General features: G+C 33.8%; 1 protein-coding gene across 1 annotated transcript in view; it reads right to left on the reverse strand.

The window, feature by feature from the left end:
- Positions 1–26389, reverse strand: part of LOC129966482 (ectonucleotide pyrophosphatase/phosphodiesterase family member 3-like) — a 94586-nt gene extending 68197 nt beyond the window's left edge. The window contains exons 1-3 of the mRNA XM_056080910.1: positions 26241–26389; positions 2592–2673; positions 1600–1660 (exon numbers count right to left, since the gene is read on the reverse strand). Coding sequence (XP_055936885.1) covers positions 1600–1660; positions 2592–2673; positions 26241–26351 — 254 coding nt within the window. The 5' untranslated portion in view covers positions 26352–26389. The remainder of the gene's footprint in view (positions 1–1599; positions 1661–2591; positions 2674–26240) is intronic.
- Between the last annotated feature and the right edge of the window lie 476 nt (positions 26390–26865).

The following is a 26865-nucleotide window of genomic DNA, read 5'->3' on the forward strand; positions in this document are numbered from 1 at the left end:
TCTCCTTCTACTATGCTTCTTCCTGCCCTACTATTTTCAAACTCTTTCAAATACTCAGAAATTACTTGACTTTGAAATCTTGCTTCTCCGTATAAGAAGAAAACTTTTTTAAAGAAATCTTCTGTAGAAGAATAAAAACTGCACAAAAACATTAGTAATTAAGTAAAAATAAACCCCGAATGAATGCTGAACCTCTACAGATGATACCTTTTATTTTTAAATCTTGTTTCGTCGCGAATAATTCACTTAGAATTTTATACAAGTATTTTTATTTTTGATTATTGTTTTTAATCATTTCATATATCATATAAATATGTATATGATATAGAATTTTATACAAATATTTTTATTTTTGATTATTGTTTTTAATCATTTCATATATCATATAAATATGTATATGATATAGAATTTTATACAAATATTTTTATTTTTGATTATTGTTTTTAATCATTTCATATATCATATAAATATGTATAATTTCTCCACTATTATCTTTTGCTACAGAATTTTATGACTTTTTAAATATTCATGTATTTAATCAAGTATTACTATTCTTCTTTTTCAAGAACTTGTTCTTGTTAGAAGCGGATAGGGAGAGAACGATCATGCATTGTTATTGGACGTAGGAAAAATTTTAGGGGTAAATATACATCAGGCGCTCAAATCAACGACAACTTTGTGATGGCTCTGCGTTGATACTGAAGAAAGTATAAAGGAAGGGCTATTGTTTATTTCGTGAAATGTGATTGTACTTTGCGTTGCGCTTGTAGTATGCGGAAATTCTTTTTCAAAAACGTGCTTATTTTTCAAAAAACGTTTTTAAATTCGAATTATCGAGCATTCATCAGGTGAAGATCACAGGAAGGAACAGGAAGATAAACAGAATCAAAGTTACATCAGCATCAAAGAAAAGGAACACAGTGTTTCATGTGAATAATCGCAATCAAAACAGAATGACGTGTGCCCTGATTGTTCAGGTGTTTTTTACATTTAGAAATTAAAAAAATTTACAAAATCCTATGATAAATTTCTTAAAATCTTCTATCTTTGATCCCCAAACGCGAAGAAAACACACCTTCCCTGTGGTGATAACCTTAACTAGAATGCTCATTTATATTTTCCATTTCTTAGGATTACTATGACTCGTTTTCTTCAGTTAAATCTGAGCATTCGCAGGAAAATCCATTCCAGCTCAGAAATTTCCGTTAATATTGTATGATCGTCCGCTCGCTCTCCGCCCTGGTGCCCTGATCCGTCTGACCAGCACATACAACGATTCAACAACTAAGGAATTCAGTATTCTTTTTATTTTCATTCACTTTTTCTTAGGGATCTCCGAATTTGATTTTCCATTTTTACATATCACATATTATTTTTTAAAATATTGAACCAGAGAAAATATGGGTTTTTATATATTTATAAAGATTTAAACCTCCTTCCCCCATTTGGTATTATTTTAAACACCTTTTCTTTCATATTTTTTCTTCTTATAAACATTTTTAAAAAACAGTCGCTTCAGACTTTCTCTTCACACTCGCATCTATCCCAATGGACAGAGTCATGATATGGTTAACTATTAAAACATGAAGAAAACTATACCTGGGTGGGCAGGAGGAGGCGCTTTTGGGGCAATTGTTAGACCACTGCAGTGGTAGCAATTCTGAAAATAAAGGTATGTTGCATTAATGCAAATGATGTAGTATTTAATAATAAAACTTTTCAGCACTATCACCCAAGATGACCCCATAATATATATATATATATATATATATATATATATATATATATATATATATATATATATATATATATATATATATATATATATATATATATATATATATATATATATATATATATATATATATATATATATATATATATATATATATATATATATATATATAACTCAGATTTCTAATTCACTTCTCAATAGGTTTATTTTCAGGGTTTTCAGCGGCGATTTAAAAATACAATTTTTTCATGTTCATCTGAGTTCAATTTAAAGGTATGTTTTCCAAAAAACAGTTCGGAAAAGCAATTTATAATTATGATGGAAAATCAATAACAAGTCGTATTTAAATCTCAATAATTTTACACTGAGTTTCATCAAAGAAACAGAAGGAAAATACTCGATGAAACATGAAACAGAGAATCTCATGAAATGCACATCTTTTGAAAATAAAAAAAATGAATGAATGAACGGAATTTTTATAGACTCAATGGTAATATGAATTCCTAACAGGAATGAATAAAAGCTGGTAAGGAAATAATAAGAAGTAAAATGTAAGAATCAAATTAATTTTACTTAATACAAATTCATAGATTTCGAAATGTGATCATTCTTTCTCAATTTTTTTAAATAAAAAATTTAGTTTAGTATAAATGAACATAGATATATTCTATAAATTTCGAATAAATATATAATTTTATGTTGTGTTGTGACTTATGGCAATTTACAAGCCCGCTGACAGTTATCTGTCAGCGAATAATTTTATATCTTTGAATATGAAATTTGGAAAAATTATAAATAAGACTACGTCATTTTAATTACAGAAATACTTGCAGCATATAATTGAGAAATTTATTACCTGGAGTTATACCCACATCAAGAGGATTTCCTTTCGAAGATGTCAGGAGTATCGCAATTGTTAATGCTACAGCTATTAATATCTGCGGAAAAAGTTTCATTATTAGAAAATATTACACAGTTTCCTTTTCCTCCAAAAAAATTTTTAAAGTAAATTTTTTTTAATAAAATTTTATCGTATTCCTAAATCTACTCCGAACGAAAAATAGCGCTTAATATCTCAATGAACTTCATCTGATCTCGTCAAACCGGTTCAGACTCCGCGACTTAATGAATTATTTATTCTGTCAATCATCCGAGATGATTCATTTTGTTTGCCTCTGGACTTTGATGAGAATAAAAAAATATAAAAAAGAAGAAAAAGAAAAGAAAAGGGGGGGGGGAAAGAAAGAACATAAATTTTCAATTTTTAAGCTATTCATCGCCGGGAAAAAAAATCGTTGCTGATGATTTTTGGGTTGAGTGCAAATAAATGATTTCGATTCCATTGCACAATTGGATATCTGCAGATAAACTGAACACATTTAGTTAATAATGGTGTTTCTAATAATTATCGTCGTGGAAAACACATTTTCTATACTTTTTTGTGAAAGCAGACAAAAAAATAAGTTTGGAACTGATTTAATATTGTGCGTAGTTGCTTCTTAAGGCGTGTTAAATGTATATAAATATATCTTGAAATATAAATATATTTATATAAATATATCTTGAAATATTTCAAATGAGGAATTTTTAAGAAAATGACATATATGTCGACAAAAAGTGATATATATTCGACATCCTATGTTTATCTTTTAAAATTTTCGTATTCAATTTATTTATCTACACTACAAGTTAATCTTGGATGCCTTACAAGTTCATCTGCGAAATCCATTTTTTATTTCAGAATCATTCATGAATTTAGGAGATGATTTAGGCCTAATATTGCTCGTTTTTCTAAAAATTGGAATCGAATAAATAAGGTTTATAAAATCAACTGCGAATGAGGAATCAAAATGCTATTTTAATTTTTGTACTAGCGTACAAACACAGACTGTAATAACATACAAAGGAAAAATATATTCTATGCTCCATGCGATTCGCAGGCTCATTTCGAAACAACAAATTGGCGAAAGACGCTTATTGCTTCCGGTCGGAGATGAATTTATAACAAAGATATAAAGAAAGAGAACAGTCATTTGCAACGATATGATATACTATTCATTATTTTGCATAAACAAAGCAATGAGCAGAGACTCGGGAGCAACAAATGATAATAACTATGTCCCTGTTTATTGTTTTCCCCAGTCTTAATCATTTTTTATTAATACTTTTTATCAAATCGCTTTCTGCTGTATCTGTCTTTTTGGTGCAAACTTTACAATGGATTCTAAACTCAATACTAACGAAGAACTAGAGACTTGACATTTAAACAAAGTTTGGAATGGCCATTTTGCAATTTGGCATATTTATCCGTTCATTTGGCTGTTTGGTAATCCATTAAAAACTTTCATTCCGGTTAGATAAGTTGTTAGCCCACCCGTTTCAAATCGATTGCAACATTTCGCGCGCACAAGACTAAAAAACAAAAAATAATTATTAAAATAAAAATGATTTGTACATCACATTTTTAAAACAGACTAAAAAATACGAAATACCCCATAGAGATACTTTTAAAAATTTAGAATGGTGAATTTTAAAAATTCACAGTCACAGATTTTCAGGACAGTCTATACGGATCTCTGTGGGATAGGAGATTTCATTTTATGCTTTTTAGACAGGGAGCAACTCCATCCACTTCGATGTGTCATGTTATGTTCATGTTTGGCTCGTGAAATAAGATTTTTTCAGCGAAAGTGTATCAATGAATTATCTTCCATTTGCCCATATGACTCTATTCTAAAATGTTCTCCATTCCACTTTTCAAAAAATAAATGAAATCCCATTTTTTAATTCAATCATTTCTAGCATGCGTTGAATGCATGAGAGCAGCGAAGGGATAAAAATCCCTCATGTTTTCAGAACACTTTCCAAAGATGGTCTTCTTTCCTGAAGAGGCACAAGTAAAAGAAATCCCTATAAGAATCTCTCATGAAAAGCAGTAAGGGAAAATGTCCCATACTTTTCTCTGCGTCTCGATGTCAATAGACGCGTTTTATTTATCATTCTGTAATGAACTATATCCACCCGTGGAAAAAAAAAAACAATTGGATGATCATTCCAAATTTGATTTGATTTCGGGCGCACAAGTGGGTGGGCTGCCTATACATACGACAATATGAAGTGTGAAAGAAAGAAAACACTAGAAAAAGAAGAACACATTCTTGCAGAGAATTTCTAAAAAAATGTTTGCCCTTAGCGGTTTTGCCTTAGCAGAGAATGTTTGTAAGCGGGTCAGGTGCACGTTCAATCCGTTTGGGTCAAACGTCCTCCAACGGGCGTGGTGTGGAAGTTTGGAGAGGAGGTGGCCGCTCAGGTGTCGTCCTCGACACATGACGGGGGCTCAAAAGGGTTAGGTCTATCCTCAAAAAGACCTAACGTTGCTTTAAAACGGAACGCTAAAGTCATTAAATTAAATGAATCTTGCAAGAGGTTACTAAACGACGGGATTCTTTTTTTTTTTTTGTTTGTTTGTTTGTTTACTCTTTTTACAACTGTCATTTGCTGTTATAAAACGAATGCACAAGGTAATGAACCTTTCTAGAATAAAAGAAAGTATTCTTCAGATTGCTTAAATCGTTACAAGGGGACAAAAGAATGACGCATTTGATGACTAAGGCCACATTTGGGAAAAACAACCACATGCGTCTTTCCTTAGATAATAATTACCACTAATAAAGATTTAATAATAATAATAATAATTACCACTTAACAATAATCACCATTTAATAATAATTACCACTTAACAATAATCACCATTTAATAATAATTACCACTTAACAATAATCACCATTTAATAATAATTACCACTCATAAAGATAAAAGGGCACATGTGTATACATACAGACATATCGTATATAGACATACCGTTATACCATCAGTACAGTAATGGAAGTAAGTATCGTAAGTACCGCTCCCCATTCTTACAGGAATCTTACATGAAGACAGCAGCAGGCTCAGAGGCAACAATCTTTTAATATTCGGTACGATTAAACTTTAGTTGTAGAGAATATAGCTATTAGAGTAGGAATACTTTTTTTTTCCGCTGAGGAGATGGTGGTCCGGAAAAGGACCTCTGCGCTGGATTTAGAGCTACTAAATCTGCCACAGACATCCTTTGGAAAGTAAAAATGTGCAGTTAAAAATATTTTTTGAATCTTTGTAAGTATTTTAATTAAAAATTAAAAGAAATATAAACATTTTTCTTCCAAAACTACCGAAAGTCTTATAAAACGAAAAATAATTTTATACCAACTTGAAATTCAATAAGTTATTTTTTTTTCAATGACACTCATTTGATTTCTGTAAGATGTTTATCTATATTTAATTAATTTTTAAAAATATCTTAATTACAGAATTTATCTTTCATTGTTGACGATGAAGGTATGAAGACAGGTTCCATTTTTCCAAAAGTCATTTCAATTTTATCGTATGCAAGTCATTTCATGGTGTAAAGTCTCGATCCAATAACAGGTAGCGTTATGATCAAATTCTTTATTTACAGCTTTATTACATAAAAACAACTCTTTCTAATCTAGGTTAAATGAATGATGCTATTTACAACACGAAAATTAAACAAGAATAGTTCCTCGAACAATTTCGAAGGAAGCAACTTTACAAGAACAGCTAACAGGCTGTTGGCGTCTTAGGCTACTCCAGGGGTAGCTCTCGGAATCCACCGAATTTGCTTCGGGTGGAATTTTACTCAGAAGTCCGATTCACACGAAGCTTCTCTCTCCTCTTCTTCCGAAAAATCTCACCTTTTATTTTCCTCTCAGACTCCCTGTTACCCAATCACCGTTCAGAACAACCTGAATCGTCTCTGGTCGCCCGTGGGAAATGTCCATTGATGATCCACCCTACACAATGGGAAAAATGAAGGACATCTGGAGTGTTTGACACTCTCGCCTTTCGAAGACACGATTGATTTCCCTGGGAAACGCACGTGTGGTTCCTTATCTGGATTAGCACTAATTGGCCAGATGACCGTACTTAAAAGGAGGGTCTTCCATTTGGCAATCTGGAGGCACTTAACACTGTGGGAGTTTCGTTGATGAAGAATGGCCCGGAATGTAAATTATCGAGTGTGGGAAAAAGGAATGTCACAGTGGTCACCCAGGAAGAAGCTGAATCATTACAACTCTCCCCCCCTTTGAAAGGGGACTTTTGTCCAGTCTTGGACGAAAGTCACTACCGGGTCGTGGAACCAACTATCCCTTCTTAGAGGCAATTATACAATACAAATACATTTAAAAAAACAATTTACATTAAAACACTATTTACACATTAAAATACCGCTTACACATTAAAATTTATCACTAGATTTTCCTTTTTTTAAAGGTCACAGCGGCTCAAACCATCAGCCTTCTGGTGCTTACTGCCCGGTTTATGTGTGACAGTATAGTTGTATGGATGTAAAGCCAATGACCATCTCATCAATCTAGGGTTGTTACCCGCATTGGGCTTTAGCCAAACTAACGGATTGTGATTCGTGACAATAGTGAAGTGCTGGCCACCCAAGTAAAATTTAAGCTTCTTTATGGCGTATACTATACTAGCACGCTCTTTTTCAGTAGTGCTATATTTCTTTTCCGCGTCTGAAAATTTCTTACTTAGATATAAAATAGGATGTTCCTTGCCTTCGGAATCTAATTGAGACATTACAACTCCCATCCCTACATCCGACGCATCAGTTTGGACTATAAATTTTTTTGTATAATCAGGGGCATGCAAAACGGGTTTTTTTGTCAAACTCATTTTTAATTCTTGGAATGCTTGTTCGCATTCGGGCGTCCATCTAATCTGCTCTTTCGTCATTCTACCTTTCAATGCGTTGGTTAAAGGTGCGGCTATGACAGAAAATTTTTCCACATAGTGTGCGTAATAACCCGATAGCCCAAGGAAAGCTCGTATCTGAGTTTTTGTTTTGGGGGTAGGAAAATCTATCACTGCTTTGATTTTTGCTTCGGCTGGTGTTCGAACGCCATCTCCTACCATATGTCCTAAATATTTCGTCCGGCTCTGTGCTAGCTGACATTTTGATGGTTTCACGGTTAGATTTGCCGCTCCTATTCTTTTAAGAACCTCGTCAACATGTTTCAAGTGTTCTTCCCATGTTTCGGAATAGATCGCAATATCGTCTAAGTAAGGTACTGCATACTTCTCACAATTCCCTAATATCTCAGCCATCATCTTACTAAAAAAATATGGCGCATTCACCAATCCAAATGGCATTCTTAGAGGGAGATACGTCCCGAAATTAGTTACGAACGCTGCTAACCGACTTGCGTTCTTCGTCATTGGAATTTGCCAGTAGCCCTTCGCTAGATCTAGTACCGTAATAAATTTTGCGGCGGAGACTCTTTCTACTCGCTCTTCTAAATTTGGCAAGGGGAAGTACTCAGTTTTAATTACACTATTTAATTTTCGGTAATCAATACAAGGTCTTGGGGCTTTTCCCGGTGCCTCTACTAACAGCATTGGTGATGTATAGTCTGATTGTCCCATTTCAATTATTTTCAGATCTAACATCTGCTTTATTTCCGATTTCAAAATTTCGGCTTGGCGTTGCGATGTGCGATATGGCTTCGACCGAACAGGCTGATTACTGATCAGTTCTATATCGTGCTCAACTAGATGGGTTTTTCCCGGCTTATTTGAAAAAACTGTTTTATGTTTATGTAACAACTCTTTGAGGTCCCCAATCTGCTCCGTCGTTAACCTCTCTTCTAAGTTGTTACTTCGAGATATTTCCTCGAAATCGTACACGTTTACGTCTCCCGTCGGGTATGCGATCTCTAAATCATTTTCCGTCTCCACATTCACTTTTTCCTCGTGGAACACTAGATTCACCTCCGCCAATCTTTTATGGTAAGGTTTCAACAGATTAACGTGAAAAATTTGGGGCTTGGCCTCCTTTCCTGTCATTTTCACTATATAGTTCGTTTCCGACAATTGAGATTGAATTTCGCCTGGCCCTATCCACTGTACTGATAGTTTATTCGGCATAGATGCTGCGAGCATCAACACTTGATCACCGGATTTATATTGGCGATGGATAGCATTTTTGTCATACCAAAATTTTCTCTTATCTCGCGTCTCCAACATCCTGGTTACTGCTATATCCTGACAACGTCTCATGCGGTTTATTAAGTCGTACATGTATTTGGCTACCGCCGTTTCGTTTTCTTTCGGTGCTACCCAGTGCTCGTATAACAGCACTTCTGGAGTCCTTAGGTTTTTTCCGTGGACCAACTCAGCGGGGCTAAATCCTGTGCTCTCGTGAGTAACCGTTCTCAAAGCTAACAGAGTTGCTGGAAGATTTTTCTCCCAATCCTTTCCGGACTCTAAACATAGTACCTTTAGAAGTCGCTTAGTGGTTTTGTGGAAACGCTCTACCGGGTTTGTCTGGGGATGCCGCACAGATGATTGAGTGATTTTTTCCGAACTTATCAAAAAATTCTGTGGTTAAATAGCTAATGAACGACGTACCCCAATCACACTGTATCTCACGGGGAAACCCCATTCTACTAAAAACGTTTAACATAGCATTTATCACTGTGATTGACGTAAGGTCTTCTATAGGGATTGCATCCGGATATTTTGAAGACATACACATCGCCGTTAACAAATATCGATTGTTTTTCTCACTAATGGGTAATGGTCCTACTCAATCAATATTTAATTTGCTAAAAATTTCCGATATAACGGGAACTAATTTGAGAGGGGCCTTTGTCTTCTCCCTCGGTTTACCGATTCGTTGACAAGGATCACACGAGCGAACGTAATTCTCGATATCCTTTACACAATTTGGCCAAAAATAATATTTTAGGGCCCTATCTTTCGTTTTAGTTACCCCCAGATGTGCCGACGTCGACTCGTGGCACATCTCTAATATTGCCGGTCTGAATTTTTTCTGCACAATTAATTGAGATCTCGGGTTCCCTAAATGATCTTTTGTTACCCTAAAAAACAATCCCTTTTCCTTTTTAAATCCATCATGTCCTTTGTTAACGCGTTCCCTACATTCTTCCAAGGTTCCGCAGTCCATTTGAGCCTTTGAAAATTCTTCTTGAGTTATCTTGAACGGAGTGAATAAATCTTCAGCTCCTTCCCCTATCTCAATGGGTGGTAACGATTCTTCTCTCAGTTGCATTTCAGGTTCTATCTCATTCTTCCCTCCTGTCCCACTTTCTATTCTCCTTGCTTTTCCATCCCCTTTCGCGTTTTCCCCCTTCTTTTGTGAATGAGTAGTGACAGCATTCACAGTGGCAATACTGATACGTTTGTTAAGTAACTCGGCCGTTGCGTTACTAAGAAGGTAAATTCCTTGATCGAGAGATGAATCGACAATAGCGGCCTTTGTGACGACCTCCCCGAACTCTGGGCTAGTGAGCTTCACACGTGCCAGAGGCAAACACCTCAAATCTAAGTCCAATGGTTGTTTGACCCAAATTACCTCACCGGTAAAATCTGCATTACTGACGTAATTTCGTGTAACGATATCTACGCTGGCGCCTGAATCCCGGAGAATTTTAATTTCCGATCCGTTAACGGATCCTTCACTTATATAGGGAGCAAATAATTCATTTTCGTGCGCGCTTCCTACGTGATTTATCTGCTCTGTCGGATGATTCCTTTTTAATTGAGGGCAGTTTGGCCTTAAATGCGTCGTAGACAGGCATTCATAACATTGTAATTGTTTCCGCTGATCAAAATTGTCTCCCCTCCAATTCCTTTGTGGGGCTAAATTCCTCCACGATTTATTCTCATTGGGTTTAGCGTTTGCCATTCTTTCCGTAGCTTTATACTTCTCTTCTTTCTTAGGCGAAAACGGTCTGTTTCTCTCAACCATTTTTCTTTCGGGGAATTTTACAAAGTTGGATTTCGTCCGCACCGATTCGTAGTGGTCCAGTTTCTCGGCTAGAACAAAAGGATCCACGAACTCCGACCATACGTCTAGAAAATGGTCTCTTATCTGGCTCGGGACGCGTTTTTTTATCTGGTCGGTGATTAGCAATTTCTTTAGCCCGGTAAAATCCGTTACACCCGATCCCGAAAGCCAACCATCTAAGAAATGTTCCAGATCAAAAATTAATTCCTTCCACAATGCGTTCGGTTTTTTATGATGGCTCACGAAACGCTGCCTATATGTCTCAGTTTTTATCTTAAATCGTTCCAGCAAAACTTGTTTAATATGCTCGTAATCCTGAGCCTTGTCTTCCGGTTCTTTCGCTATGATGTGAGCCAAATCTAACGGCAATAATGACAGTAGTTGAGAGACCCATTCAGCCTCGTCAATCTCGGCGGTTTTTAATTGCCTCTCTAGTAACGTCAGATAAATTGACATATTAGTTTGGTTACTATCAAACTTAGGCATTAAATGCTTAATATCTCTTCGCGGTCTAGAATTTTCATTTCGGCTTGAATGTGAGCTATTAATTTCCGAGGAATTAGATATTCTTAAACGCTCCAACTCAAATTCCCGTTCGCGCTGCCTTTCAGCTTGTAATTCTGCCTCTACGCGCTCTTTCTCTGTTTTTCGTTCTTCCACTATAACTTCATATCTATCTTTTACGAAGTCTAAGTCAATATCTGGGAACTCTTTCATTTTCCTGATCAGATCTACTACTTTATTTGAGGGGTCAGTCTCGATCCCTAATTCTTCCGTCAGGGAAAATAAATCTATTTTTAACGCTCTGTTTAAGAAAGCCATTTCTTAATTTAATTCTACTTACAAACTGATTAGCTATCTTACTCTCAAAAAAATATTTTAAGCCACACAAAACTCAACTGATTTTAAACACAAGGAACTCCTTTATGTATCAACAATACACATAAAACACAGTTGATTTATACAATACACAAAATAAATTCTATTAAATATTTCACCAGTTTTGAATAATTTACTGAAATCAGCAGATTTCTATTCAACTAATTACTGCAAACTGTCACACAATTTTTCATCTAATACACATTCGATAAAAGTCAAAGTTATCATTCATCGAATGCATTTGGTTCAGCCACTGAAACCTGTGGTTACATTTAGCATTTACAAGTTAATTAGCATCTACAATTTAACATTACTTCTATATTATTAACAGAACTTGTACACCAAAATTTTAATCTTTACAATTAGTCCCAACTAATTAAAAATTTCTTTACTGAATTGCTTTAATAGCCAATTCTAAAATGCTACACTGAAATTTCAAATTTTACTTCAGTAATCGACAGTTACTTTTATAATAAATTTACTGCCTCTAGAGAAAGGAAAGTTAGGAAGCACTCACCAGTGTGCAGGAGACTCGGAACACTTCGTCGGTTGGTTCATACCAGGTTGGAGGTAGAGGGAATTCCAATCGAAGTTGAGTCCACTCGTCGAACTTGTAGCTAGAGAATTCCTTTCTAACTTGGGTCAGTACGCTCTAGCAGCTGAGCGATTCTTCCTCGCTTTGAGTTCCACTCGTCGATCTTGTAGTTGGCAATTACCACGCAACTTTTTAAAAGTAATTTTAACCTAGATATTGTAAGTTTTCTCAGACTAGAAATCTCTGAGTCTGAAACGCAAGTCCAGTTAGCTAATGATAGCTTACCGCGCAAAGTTCTATCAACACCTCTGCCACCAAATATTAAAGCTGTAAAGTCTCGATCCAATAACAGGTAGCGTTATGATCAAATTCTTTATTTACAGCTTTATTACATAAAAACAACTCTTTCTAATCTAGGTTAAATGAATGATGCTATTTACAACACGAAAATTAAACAAGAATAGTTCCTCGAACAATTTCGAAGGAAGCAACTTTACAAGAACAGCTAACAGGCTGTTGGCGTCTTAGGCTACTCCAGGGGTAGCTCTCGGAATCCACCGAATTTGCTTCGGGTGGAATTTTACTCAGAAGTCCGATTCACACGAAGCTTCTCTCTCCTCTTCTTCCGAAAAATCTCACCTTTTATTTTCCTCTCAGACTCCCTGTTACCCAATCACCGTTCAGAACAACCTGAATCGTCTCTGGTCGCCCGTGGGAAATGTCCATTGATGATCCACCCTACACAATGGGAAAAATGAAGGACATCTGGAGTGTTTGACACTCTCGCCTTTCGAAGACACGATTGATTTCCCTGGGAAACGCACGTGTGGTTCCTTATCTGGATTAGCACTAATTGGCCAGATGACCGTACTTAAAAGGAGGGTCTTCCATTTGGCAATCTGGAGGCACTTAACACTGTGGGAGTTTCGTTGATGAAGAATGGCCCGGAATGTAAATTATCGAGTGTGGGAAAAAGGAATGTCACAGTGGTCACCCAGGAAGAAGCTGAATCATTACAATGGCCATGATTCCATCAAGTTGTCAGTCCCTCAAGTCACATTATTTTAACTTTCTTGCATGCGTGTCCAGGAGACCTTCGAATGGAGACCCATTCCCGTTATTCATTTAAAAGAATAAATAAATGTCCAGCTGTCTTCTAAATGTCGCAGTACTGTAACTTTACTTTTTAATTCGTCTTGTAAACTATACAGATGTTATACTGGTCTCTTCTTTCTTGGCTTTCAAGAAAGGAAAAAATCACAGTATTGAATGTTGGATGAAGTAATGAAAACGGTTTGGATTATAGGGATATTAAGTAAACTAGTTTTTGAAATCCGGCAATAATTATATTTAAAAAATGGACAACATTCACGACACATTTCACGGTCATTAAATTAGTATCATCAAAAAGATAGATTTTAAATTTTAAAATACTGTAAATTTTATTTTTGCATAATAATAATTTCGGATGTTATCGTGAGAAAAAAAAAAAAACAGCTAAATTTTTTTAAAATTCTAATTAATTTTTTTAAAAAAAAATCTTTCCGATGTGTACGTTTCCACACTTTTTCCAAAGTAGACTCGCGCGACATTTGGTCACCGCAGGTGAAAGCGTCTGGAGTGCAGAGCACCAACACAAACATTCTTCTTTGTTATGAGTAAAGCTGATGAGTAGGTTTTTGTTTTAAGTATATTTTTAAAAACTTTTTGAAATTTTCTGACAGCGACGATTTCTAAAAATAAGCAATAACAAAATAATCTTATACAATGACTATTTTTAAATAGCTTTTGCAAGAAAATTTTTGTATTGGTCTCAGTTGAATATTTCCACTTCAGATGAAAGTTCAAATTTCAAATAAGAGGATCAAAAACTAAGGAGACGCGTAGCATAGTAAACCAAACAATATAAGGCTTTTGAAATAATCCATGTCTATCAAAATTCATTTATTGCGGAATTATGAAGAGGAAATGACATAAAATATTTAATTGAAAATTGCAGCAATGACGGATCCCGGCCTACTAATGGAGCCTCAAAGACCGCAACACACAAATAAAAGAATAACATAACCAACAGAGAAGACCATTTTTTTGCAAGGGAAACACAAATTAAAAAACTAAAATCTAAATTTATCGAAGTAACTGAGCTAAACTCTCTAAAGAGTAAATTTATTTGAAGAAACGAAAAATATAGAAAAAAAAATAATTGAACTTTAAAAAAAAAAAAAAATTGGGCGATGAAAATGGACTGCATTTTTGCATAGGAAAGAAACTTATATGAATAGAACCGAAAGATTTAAAATGGATTTTACACTCGTGTTTTTAACACAGAACTACCGATTTGACAGAACAAAGAAATTGATTTGATTTTTATTAAGATAATGCAAAACATCGTTAAAAATGATGCATAAAGCGTTTAAAAAATCCGAAAATTAAGAATAAAACAGCATGATAACATCATTTGAAATACTGATGAGAACTTATGATCCCCTTTACAATAACTTTTAAAACTGCAGCGTTTGTATAGAGCGCATATTAATGATTTTAGCATCAAAAAAACTTCATGATTAATTGTGACAACCTTTATGTACTTTATAAAGTCATTTGCACTCTATCAATAATGATTTGCTTAAAGGACGTGAAAGTATTTCTCACAACAACAAAAAAAGGCCTGCACATTTAATAGCAACTTTTATTAAATATATATATTTATCTAAAAATATTTTTATATACATTTTTTCAATAGTGACTTTGTTAGAGCAACCAGATTTTTTCATATTTTTCCATTATCATTCCGGATACATCTGACATTTGTTCAGAATCCTTATGTTTTTTATTGGAAAATATGCGTAGAATATTTCTTTTAAATTGATTTATCCAACGATCATTCATTTTTGAATATTAAATGGATGTAAAAATAATTTTTACATTACAATATTTTGTGAAATTGTTGTGGAATACTCTTGAAATATGTTTGAATTTCAGTTAATTAAATTTTAATTAAAATTTTTTTAAAAATTGCTCCGAAATGCGCATTTTCATCTTCCAATATATATACATATTTATACATAAATACATACATACCAAGTTTGGTAGCTCTAGATCAAATGGTCTGGCTTGCAGAGCATCAGTACACACGCATTATTAGAGATCTTTGTTATTAATAGAGACTGCCTCCAGCTACCAGCTAGTTCGCTGGGAATACTGATTATCAAATAAATCATTTTAATATAAATTCATGCCCCCCAAATTATCATACATTATGTGTTCTGTTTTTTGTGTATACGAACCTTTCTGATGGAAACCAGTCCCATAGCAACATAGCGTTACTAAAAATAAAAATCTGTCTTCTAACATCACTTTTTTATTCGTCTTATAAACTGTACAAGTATCAAACAAACTCATCCATCTTTAGCTCTCAATCATGGAAGAAAAACACGCGATTAATTATTTGATGAAACAGAGAAAACCGTTTGAATAACAAGGTAGCAATGTAATTTATTATTAAAAATTAGCAAAATATATATTTTTAATTGCTGAAATTCAGGAAATATTTGTGCGACAATTAAATTGGTATTGTTGAAAAGACAATTTTTTTCAATTTTAAGATAATGTAAAAATTATTTCGCCTTCATAATATTTTGGAAGTTATTCTCGCTATCTTTTAAATTTCAATATGCAAGTGAGATACTTACGTTGTTAAGCCGCGTGCGTGTTTTATGCAGTGGTAGAAATTATCAATTGTTTTTTCCACGAATGCTTCTTATAGATGAGTGGGAGTGACCCCTCCGAAACATTTTCGCATTCTCTCTCAAAAAAGTGAATTTGTGTTTTCTCCCGACCGACTGAAACCAAAATGTGGCAACTGCAGTCACAAAATCGCATACCAAATTTGATATAGTTCAGTCATTGTTATTTTGATTTATCGTGTTTACATGCTTCTGAAAATACAGACTGACAGACAGTCAATCCTTTAATATATTTGGCTCAAAATTTAATAGGGTCTACAATGTAGAGGTTATATCTTTGCCCAGAATTCTATCCATATAGTTCTCTTCATTTTAAAATTATCGTGTTAATTTATATTCGGACAGGCAAATTTCTTTTAAATAGATTTTGCTCACATTTTGATGGAAATCTATAAATTTTTTGTAAAGAGCATACACCAAATTTCATCAGTCTAGCTTAAAGCGTTTTTTTGTCAGATAGATAGACAAACATTTTGCGAAAATACGTTTTGCACATTCAAGGAAGTCTAAAACGTGGTGATTCGTCAAAATGGCAAGTTCGAAATTTCAGGCGTTTACGACTTATTTTCTCCGCACTTAGTATTCGATAGAGCAAAAATGTAATCTGAGTACTTGCTGCAAAGTTTCGCAACGGAACACTCATCAAAAAAATAGAAATAAAAAAACTTATCGGAGGAGGAAAAAAAAATTCATAACAGAATGACTAACGTCACATTTTCAAATAAATAAAAAAGAAAGAAGTAAAAACTGTAGTAATTGTATTTAACCCTCCAGCCGCTGACCCTCCGATTTCCGCGCGTTGGCAATCAGTTCATTTTCTATTACATCCCGCGTATTTCGCAGTTTAGTGTGTTTACTTTCACGATTACAGATTTTTATCGTGCAGCATATAATATTGGTTCATTTTGTTTGAAAAATATTTAAACTTATTGGCAAATATTGCATCTAAATAGTGATTTTAAAAAAATTGCAGAGCAGCAGTCAGAGGGTTGGTGAGACAAACTTACGGCTTCGAACAAAGGGCGTTTATGAGAACGGGAGAAAAAAAACCGCCAAATGTGCTTATTTAGAGATGAGTTCAATAGATAAAATTTCGGCGTACGTGAGAAATGAATTTATTTTATTTTGTTTTTTGCTGGCTTCGCAAATATTGTTTACATTTTAGAATCTCGGAGCAGATCAGAGAATTAACGACATGAGCATGACAGATACGGTGACTCTTGAAGTGCTTCAAGTAACAGTTCAAAATAAGATATGCATTGCATGCGTTATTACGGATAGAAATATCTTGTTGAATAGACTTTGACATAATCAATTTAGCATTTTACTAGATTATTGATATTAAATACGGAGCGACGTATACACACAAAATTAAAAGGCAGTGCAATGATGTGAATGCATTTATAATAATTCTTTGTTCAGGTGTCGTCTTCGTCATCTGATCGCGGTTCAAAATGATACGAGGTCCGTCCCAAAATAGCCCTAGTGTTGCTTTAAAACAGGACGTTAACATAACTAAACTAAACTTCTGTAAATATAAAAATCGTTATGCACAGAGTGCAATGCTGATGCAGTTGAGTCAAATGAATTAAGCCAAACATATGATCATAATTTGCACAAAAAGTTCTTCCTTCACGAATGAGTGATGAAATTCAAATCGTGAAACAATTTGCAAGTGCACAGAAGTCAGGCGTGCAAAGCATATTAGATTTATGACTATGTAGATGGTATGCTCAGTTATATTCTTTATGTGACTGGGACTAAGAAGCGGTCATGGCCCCAAATCTTAGACACTATTTGGTAATCTGGAATCAATACAAACGTAAGGTGGATCATTTCTGATCGGGCTATAAATGAACGTTTGATTTTTTTAAAACTTTTATCGGGACTGGCAAGTTACAAATATTTAATGAATTGGTTTGATTTTATAATTGAGCCTTATATTCAATATTCTTTAAAAAAATCAAAAGAACTTTATTGATGAACAATCAGTATACTATCGGGGATTCACATGTTAAAGTCATTGTTTTAAATACTGGACTTAATACATTCTATACAGTCAGATCAAGATAGTGTGTCTAAAGAAGAGTACAATACAGTACACTATAAATAATATATACAGTACAGTCCCGAGTATCCGGCCTAATGTGTCAGAAGGGCAGGCCGGATAACGAAAAAGCCGGAGCTCTATCAATCCATTTTTTTGCCCACCAATATCAGAAGACAAAGTTTTTATACCAAAAATTATTGTTATAATATGTATTTTCTCACTTCTTATTGAGCCCTCCATTTAGCCACGTAGAACGCGGCCGCGGCCCGGTTATTCATAGAAGTAGTTGCCGGTAACGTGTCGAGTTAAAATAGAAGGCTCTGTATAGGTAGTTTATATACTGCATTGCCCGTTTCAAGAATTTATTAGAGAAAAAGTAAGCTAAAGCATATAAACTGTTCACATTTTATCCTAAATTCTGTAACCTTCACTGTGGTGCACCTAAAAAAACGTTAAGCATACCTCAAGAACACTATATGTACGGTGAAGTTATAATCAGGAATAGCGGCAACAAATGAGGTCCGTTACACACTCACGAAACAATGAACAACGAGCAGAGCACTGCTCTTTTCCTGTCACAGCCTGTGTTTTAGCTGGCGTCCTGACCTACGCGTAGCGCGTCTTCCTCGTGGTCTGGGCGTCCCAGGTTCGAGTCCTGGTTGTAGCATGGTTGTTCTTTACCCTGTGTTCTATCGGTGAGGTTATGAAAGAGCCCCCCTGTAAAAAGGGGTAGTGCAAGCGAGTATGTGAGTGTCATCTTCATATGAGCTAAGTCAGACTTCTGCCCTCGGGTGCTCAGGGGTCTTTACCCTTAGAAGCTACTCCACCCCTCTTTCCCAGACCTCTTGTCTTGGTTTGAATTGGTATTCAATCCAAGGGGGATGGGCAACAACAAACTGTATTTTGTACACGACACGCAAGGATCATAGCAGTTGCCTGCTTCCAATGTTTTGGAATAGACAGTCGGAACCGGATACTCGGGAGTGTATCGTATTATCAAAGTTGTAAAATATTCTCTCTCCTTCTCTGCGCGTACGTGCGTGTGTAAACGAAATGTTTCGAAACGTGGCAGAAAGGAATAAACTTTTACAATAAAATTCACTTACTCACTGAGCACCCGAGTTCCACCATGGGAACCATCATTTGTATAGGGGAGAAACGATAAGACGGCGCGTCTGCCTATATCCCGATACAATCGGAAAGTCGGACATTTTTCCCTTAATGATTTTACCACGAGATATTGCTAGGGATTTGACACCTACAGATTTTGGATCTTAGATATCTTTGAAAGGAATGTTAGGGATTTTTATCCTTTCGCTCAGAAATGAAGGAGCGAAATGGCAATAGTTATACATTTTCTAGAGCGCATGTTAGAAGTAACTCAATAAAAAAGTGGGATTTGGATTAAGAAATAAGAAATACATTTTTAAATGAATTACTTTGGGATAATTTAAAATAAAAATTAGCAAAGCAGTTAAGATTTAAATTAGATTAAAAAACAGGTTATGTTATATCGTCGAAGCGTGGAGCAAATTTAATATGGATGGTTAGGAGTCACACAAGCTTTAAGTAACGATTTGCATCCCTATTTTTTTCTATTTCCATCGAAATGAATTCACTAAAATATGAAAGTGCCGTTTCTGGTTTTGCATTCAAAAAGAAAGTCATATGGATCCAGATTCCTTATTCCTGGCCAGCTTGACACGTCGCACTGATCCTCAAAACTCCCCAGAAAACTTCAGACTTCATTCTTGAGAGTGACTCCCCCTTAAACTGTTAGTTGGGACGCTACTTGATTCATACTGGCCACATCAGAATTTTTTTTCGTTATTGAGTCGATAAAATATTTTATGTATTTTTACTGCGTATCTGAACGCAAATTATTCGGACTCGCCAATGAAAGTTCGAAGCAATGAAATAAAATCACGATTCATCAGACATAAAAAATGGCCTTCGTATAGCGTATGGAGCATTCAGCTGCAGACAAATAAACGGAAAAGCAGATACAGGTGGCTGTAGAGGCAGGTAGGGAATCTACCATTATGGATGTGTTAGTCGCAAACCCAGCAAATTTTTGTAAGTAGTTGGTTGCATCACATAATCAAATGTGTTTTGTGATCACCCTCTGGAGCATTGCTGGAAAGACACTCGCCAATACGAAAAGAAGATCTTGCTTATGATTACATCGTCTGTGATTATTATATAACTTAATTTTGGACGAAAAAATTTACTTTTTATTACACTAAATAAAAAATGCTTAAAATGTATTTATTTTTATCTTTTATCACTTCTTAATTTTCCTAACTGTGAAATCATTTGTAACTAAATCAACATATTAAACGATCATTTAGAGCTCCGAAATTTGAATATATTCTATTGCTATTGGGTATTGATTAAACAAAAGCCGTTGCTGTTACCTTCATATATTTTTTTATATTTATTGATGTCAAAACAATACCATAAAATTGCGAAATTCTGATAGAATTATTCTAAATAAAATGGAATTTTAATCCCATTTGTAATCTAAGTTAACTTTCAATCAATATCCAAGAATGTATTATAAATTCATTTCCCAAGAATTTTCCTTCCTGTAATCGGGGGATTTTTTTTAAAACTCTGTTCATATTCTTTCCCATATCGCAGTTATTCTTGAAAAAAAAAAGCCTTTATTTTTACACTTGTATTTTTGTCATATAATATTTTTAGGCTTTGTTATATTAGGTTTACATTGTCACACACACTTTTATTGAACTTAATTTGTCTTATTGAATTTTATAATCGAATTTTCTCGTACTTCTTGATATGCTAATTTTTTTTTAAATTTATCATTTGTGTAAGCCCTAGTTAGCAATACAATTTTTCAATATTTTTAGAACCTAATTATAAGATAATCGATTCAGTTTAATTGAATTTTGATTCCAAATGTATTCTTTCCATCTGGTTGGGAGTAAGAAAAAATGAAGATTCTGTAATAATAACAATGCATAATATTAAAGAGAAAATGCATATTTGTCTGTTTCTGTTTGGCGCAAGATTTGTTTCGAAATGGTGAATAATGGCAGAATTAGAAATTGCCTTCACTGCTCTGGGATCTGTTTTTAAATCAAATGTACTTTTATGACTTTAATTATTTCTTCAGATATTTAAAACTGAGCAAATTTCGATATTTTTGCTCTGTTTTTCGTGAATACCTCATGAATTAATTATCGCACAAAAATTATTCTCACAGCATGTTAAAGTGTTAACAATTATTTTTTTAATGATATATCATAGAAAAAAGTCATTGCATTTGGACATATATTTTGTTCTCAAATTATAACAAATGATATTCCTAAAAAACATATCAGTTTTTTTTTTCTTTTTAAATCATATTTATTTTTTAAGTATACAAAGGTATATAAAAAAATATAATGGAAAATTTAACAATTATATGAATTTTTTTTTAAAATTGACCTTTTTTTTTATTGGCATCCTTGTGAGCATTCGTAGCACGGTTTTCCAAAGTATTTTAAACATACAGGTTAAGTACTAGTATCAGCCTGTAAATTCTGTAGATATTTCTCTTGGTATACTAATATATTTTAGAAATTTATCAAAATACCTTATCATTAAAAAAAATTAATTATATTTGAGCATACATATCAAAATCAGTAAAATCAGCGGGATCCTTCATCGAAAAAATCTTCTGTACAATTATCCTCATCACTAAAATAACTTTCTGCTTCATTTAAAAGTGTCTGGAGCTTTGCTTCCTAACGAGGATCAGTAGGTTTGATGATATTTTGAGAACCAAGTTTTAAGGCATCTACTACGCTTCATATAATACTGAAACGCTAAAAGGGAGTGCGGTCTCGCAAACTTCACACAATGAAATTGTTGATATATTTACCTTGTCATTAAAAAGCATTCTCTGAAACCGGTTGAAAAAGTGCACTTGTAGTGAAGATCATAAAGTAGGAAGCTACAGGATCAATCCATTCGATTGAACTAAAAATAGAGTAGGGATGACTGAAAGTCCATCCTTAGCTATCTAAGATACCGCACCTCCCCAGTTAAGGATTAACTTATGTTTATAACCCTTACTATACGTTTGGCACAATCTAACCAAGTCTGGCTCCTGCTTCATAAAACTCCAACTAAACAATCAGTTAATGCACTCTATTTGATACGCACAGATAGCAATTTACTGACGTTAGTTTAATTATGATGCAATGGTTTGTTTAATTTTCATATATGAGCCAAGGTAGCGCGTTTGCCGAAAAGAGGAAAAAAAGGACCTGGGACCAGAAACATGCACACTAGGGCGAAACGAAATTTGCTTTTTTTTTTTTTTTTTTGGTAATAGTGCGGAAAAGTTGTCTTTTAGGTTCAAAAACAATATTAAAAAATTTGGTTGTAATATTGCATTATCTTGAAGTGCCGCAAAAACATGAAATTTGTAAAAAGATCGAAAAAATGGAAATTTTTAAAAAGGGCCTTTAAAGCTTTTTCTTGGATTTTAGTTTGACAATAATGGTGACAAATTAGCTTTTAGGTTCAAAAAGAATTTTTAAAAATTCTGGTTGCAAATACAACAATATTTTGAGGTGCCGAAAAGAACTTAAAGTTTGCAAAAAAATTGAAAAATTATTCTAACTTTGATAAAATATTTTTATGAATTTTTTATTCATATAGTGTTAAAAAAGATAATTTTAAATACATATATAAGCATTACAATTGGAAAAAATTATTAATTACAAAGTATAATAATAATAAAAACACTTTTTATGTCCAATTTTGCTTTTTTATTTCTGCATCTTTAATGATTACAATTGTTACAGCTGCAAAATGTTTGTTTCTACTTCACTGCCACGTTAAACCGTTGTTTTTTTAAATTAAAATTTTGACATATTCACACGTAAGTCAATTTTTGCTCTTATGTATCCTTCTCTTGCGGTTGAACAACAGACATTTTGAGCAGATTCGGCCACCAGTCTCACAGCTCTTTCCACTGTTTGCATGTGACAAAAAAAGTCGATAACCGAATCCCCTACACTGTTTGGTTCAGCTTCAGATCCCTTGTGTGTAAAATTTTGATTTATACAGATTAAACCGTACAGGTATTTGATAGTTTTATAGCTTCTTGCCTATTTGATGGATTTGGTTTACTTGCCTCTTTTTGTAAAGAACACTGTTGTTCTTCAGCGTTGTCATTATCGCCAGTAATCGTTTCTGATGCACTGGTATTTTTTGACTGTTCTTGATTAAATTTAACTATTCTCTGTAGTTCTTTACTTTTTCTTTTCCAAAGCGCTTGTGGTAGCAATATCAATATTACCTATAACCATTTTCCTGTTAGAGCATTGATCGTTTAGAATCGTTTTATTTCATAACTGCCACTTTTTTTTTTCTTTTATACAAGTCAGCAATATCAAATAAACGTCTAGCTTCTTCTCTAAATTCTGTGAGGTTGGAATTAAACTTATTTGAACATTTTCTGCTTTCAGACTTTAATAAATGTCTGTGTTTAGCATGATAAGCTTTTCTCATTTGTGAAATTCTTTAGCTAGAAGCAACGGGAATAGAAGCTCTTGGCCATATTTGTTCCATTATGGGAACTAAAAGTGTCACATATTTCGTTTACAGAAGGATCCTTCTCTGAACCAATTTTGAGGTTATGTTTAATATAATAGTAGCACTAGATTCGTCAGTAGTGCGTTCAACTTCAAGCAAATCACTAAATTTCTCAAAAATAGAAGACTCCGATATTTGTTTTGTCTTCGCTCATTTAGACTGAGCCATTTTTACACACAGCGAAGCACACAAACACAAACTAACAAATCAGTTACGTTAATCAGTTGCACAATAGAACGGAGGAGGCTCAACTGAATTTGGCAAAGCTACTGATTTGAAACCAGCTCTGTCCTTGTCACCGGACGAAGACCAGATTTCTCCCCCTTACCTCAATACCATCCACTCCGGCAACGACTCAGTGGCATGCCAGTAAAATAATAAAACTGCTTTTATACTTTTATTCTTATGACAATGTCTGATGAAAACTTTTTATTTCATAATCGAGGCACTTAAAAATCCTTAAAAAATTGCAAAAAGTACGTTTTTATAGAATTTTAACATCCTTGATGCACCTAATATTTTTTATAATTTTTATTTATCTTATCTATACCAAAAGGCAACTTTTACGCACTATTACAAATCAAAAATTGATTTTTTTCGTTCCATCCTAATGCAGACCATGAAAGAAGAAGACAGTAGTAAGGGTTAAGGCAACAGGCAGAAGTAATTTTTAAAAAAATTATCGCAGAAATCGGCGATGGGGAAATTCCTTGGTTCGCTCGTGTGTCTAGACTCGCACCAGAGTAGGAAAGAAACAGGTGATGGTGAACAAAAATGAAGAGAAACGTTGCAGTGAACAAGTGTTTCATTGAGTTCTGACTGTCATGAGTGTACTTTGAATAGATGTCTCTTATGTCATGCTACAGCTCTTGTATCTGCTCACAGATTATTAAATAAATAAATATTAAAAATAGAAAATAAATGAAATATAAAATTATGCATTTTAGTATATTATGCTAAGTTTTTAAAAATTATTTTTATCAGAAATTAAATGTGCCTCTACTTGCTTTTATAGAAACTGCTTGATCTAAAAAAAAAAAAAACTTCCATTATCTCCTCTCCCCCCCCCGCCCTCTTCTCTTTGAGTGAAATGTTTTCTACCTCATCTATTTGTTTTTGACGATACAGTTATTCCGACGTTTCAGCTGCACCGCCATGCCAGTACTATCATACGATTATGTGATTTAATTCTAGAAACGGTCTTGAGTTTTGATGGATTTTTTTCCCCGACACTTTTTTAATTTCCATAAAATACTTTATACGCCAGTGTTCTTTTTTTTTTTTTTTTTTTTTCCATAGAATGTGAAACGATCTTTTCAGTTCGTTCCCATTTCCTGCATAGATTCTTCTCCGGAAACAAAGTCATTACGAACAAGAAAATAAGTAGACAAATTCGACTTAAGACATGTGCAAAATGCGCCGACCTAATGAAGCCTCTTGAAGGGACAAAAGCATGATGCCACAGCAAACAGGATATTACCTGAAGTGTACAGTAAAAGTATATAAATGAATCGTGCATTACTGCATATGAATGAATATGCAGGGTAGGATACCAAAGAAAAGTAAAAGAAATTTAATAGATTAATTACAAAACAAAATAGTTATTAATATAAAAAAGCTGTAAAGAAGAGAAAGAAACTTAAAAAAAATTATGCTCTTATGGTTTCTTCCAATTGAATTCGCCCAGGAAATATTGTTAAAGTGACTTAGTTCCAAACTGAAATTATTTTAGTACTTTTCACTCATAAAAATTAATTATTTAATTAATCATGACAAATACTTCAACATTTGTAAAACATATTATAGATAATTACAACAGAGGTTAAAATTATTACATATTAAATCAGCATATATCCATGAAATAAATTAAAACTATCAGCATTCTTAATTATTTTCTCTTTTCATGAATTCAAACTTCATTTTAATTTCTGAGCTACTCTTCAGGATTTACTTTCTTTAACTTTAAATACTCAACTTGAAATTAAAGTATTATATAAAAGATTGTATACATTTATCAGGCGGCAAAAACAAATGGTTGTTCTGTTAAATTTCAGTAAATGTCTTTCTTGAAGACTTTTATTACTTAATGCTTGCTCTCATGCAGTCTCTTTTTGTCTACTTTGCTTAATTCCTCGATGCTGCTAACAATATGCCTAATAATAAAAAAGAAAAATAGAATACATATTACCTTTAACATAAAAGAATCTTTTATATTAGATATTACAATGCACAAACTTTTTTGTTGTAAATAAAATGGAAAAATTCTTTTTATCAAAGAATTTTAACATCTCGTACTTTTTCAGAAATTACAGAGAGTTAGTTATCAAATGATTTTCAAAAACGTAATAAAAATAATTTTTTTTTGTATAAATTATTAAAAAAGGGATACAAAATTTCTTCAAACCCTTGAAAGGCAGCTTAAATATGTATTTATATTTTGGAATGTGAACACAGCCATTTTCAGAGTGAATTTCAATTTCAAAAGATCATTAAAATTAAGTAGTTCCGTTTTGAATATTTTTTAAATAAAAGAAAATCGCAAAAACAGGTTTCAGAAATATTAATAAGACAAAATAAATGTTTTGGCTATTTCAAATCAACATATTCACATTGATATCTGGCTTGATTTCCTAATCCTGAATTTCGCATCTTTAAAAAAAAACTTTGACTGCCAAAAATTAGAACTTATTTTCTTTTTAAAGACTTCAATTAATTATAATTTTCAAAATAAACTGTTAGAAATCGAAATGAAATGAAGGATGAACTTCCAATGGAAGATCGAGGAGCGTACTCACAACGAGGGCTGTTCCCGCGAGATACTTCCTCCGCCGGCACCAGGGACCCTCAGCGTTCCCCGGGATGGCTTCGTACTCCGCTTCGGGAACGTAGCGCTGTGTCAGTTCCATGACCACGCGGACGAATGAGGAAGCGCAGCTGTGCTCACAGCGATGGAACACGCACGAGCGGAGTAAGTGCTAAGCACGCCTTGGGGCACTCTTTCACGACTTGTTCTGCATTTGCAAAAATGAAGTTTTTCACTTGAGGGCTCGAGTGGTTTTCGATGGCAGCACACAAATATTGAATGTTTATAACTAATTTATTTATTAATCACTTAATTTAACAAATATTGATTCCGTAGGAGGGACACAACCCGAAACTTAATTACAGAAAATAAATCTAAAGGTCCCGACTATTTATAGGATAAATTATGAATGGAATACTAAGCCGCTTATATATTAAATGTCTACTTTTTAAAGTCCTGTTAAAAGCTCTTTTCGTTCTGTTTTGATCTTTCTCTTCACTACTCTTTTTCGTGTGATTCTACAGCAGAAGTGGAAAAGAATTCTGGGCATGAAATAGAGTTTATTAATAGACTAGCCGCCTTTGGCGACCAGCCGGTTCGCCAATCTTAATGTTCGT

Source organism: Argiope bruennichi, chromosome 4 (genome assembly GCF_947563725.1).
Source record: "Argiope bruennichi chromosome 4, qqArgBrue1.1, whole genome shotgun sequence".
NCBI lineage: Eukaryota > Metazoa > Arthropoda > Arachnida > Araneae > Araneidae > Argiope > Argiope bruennichi.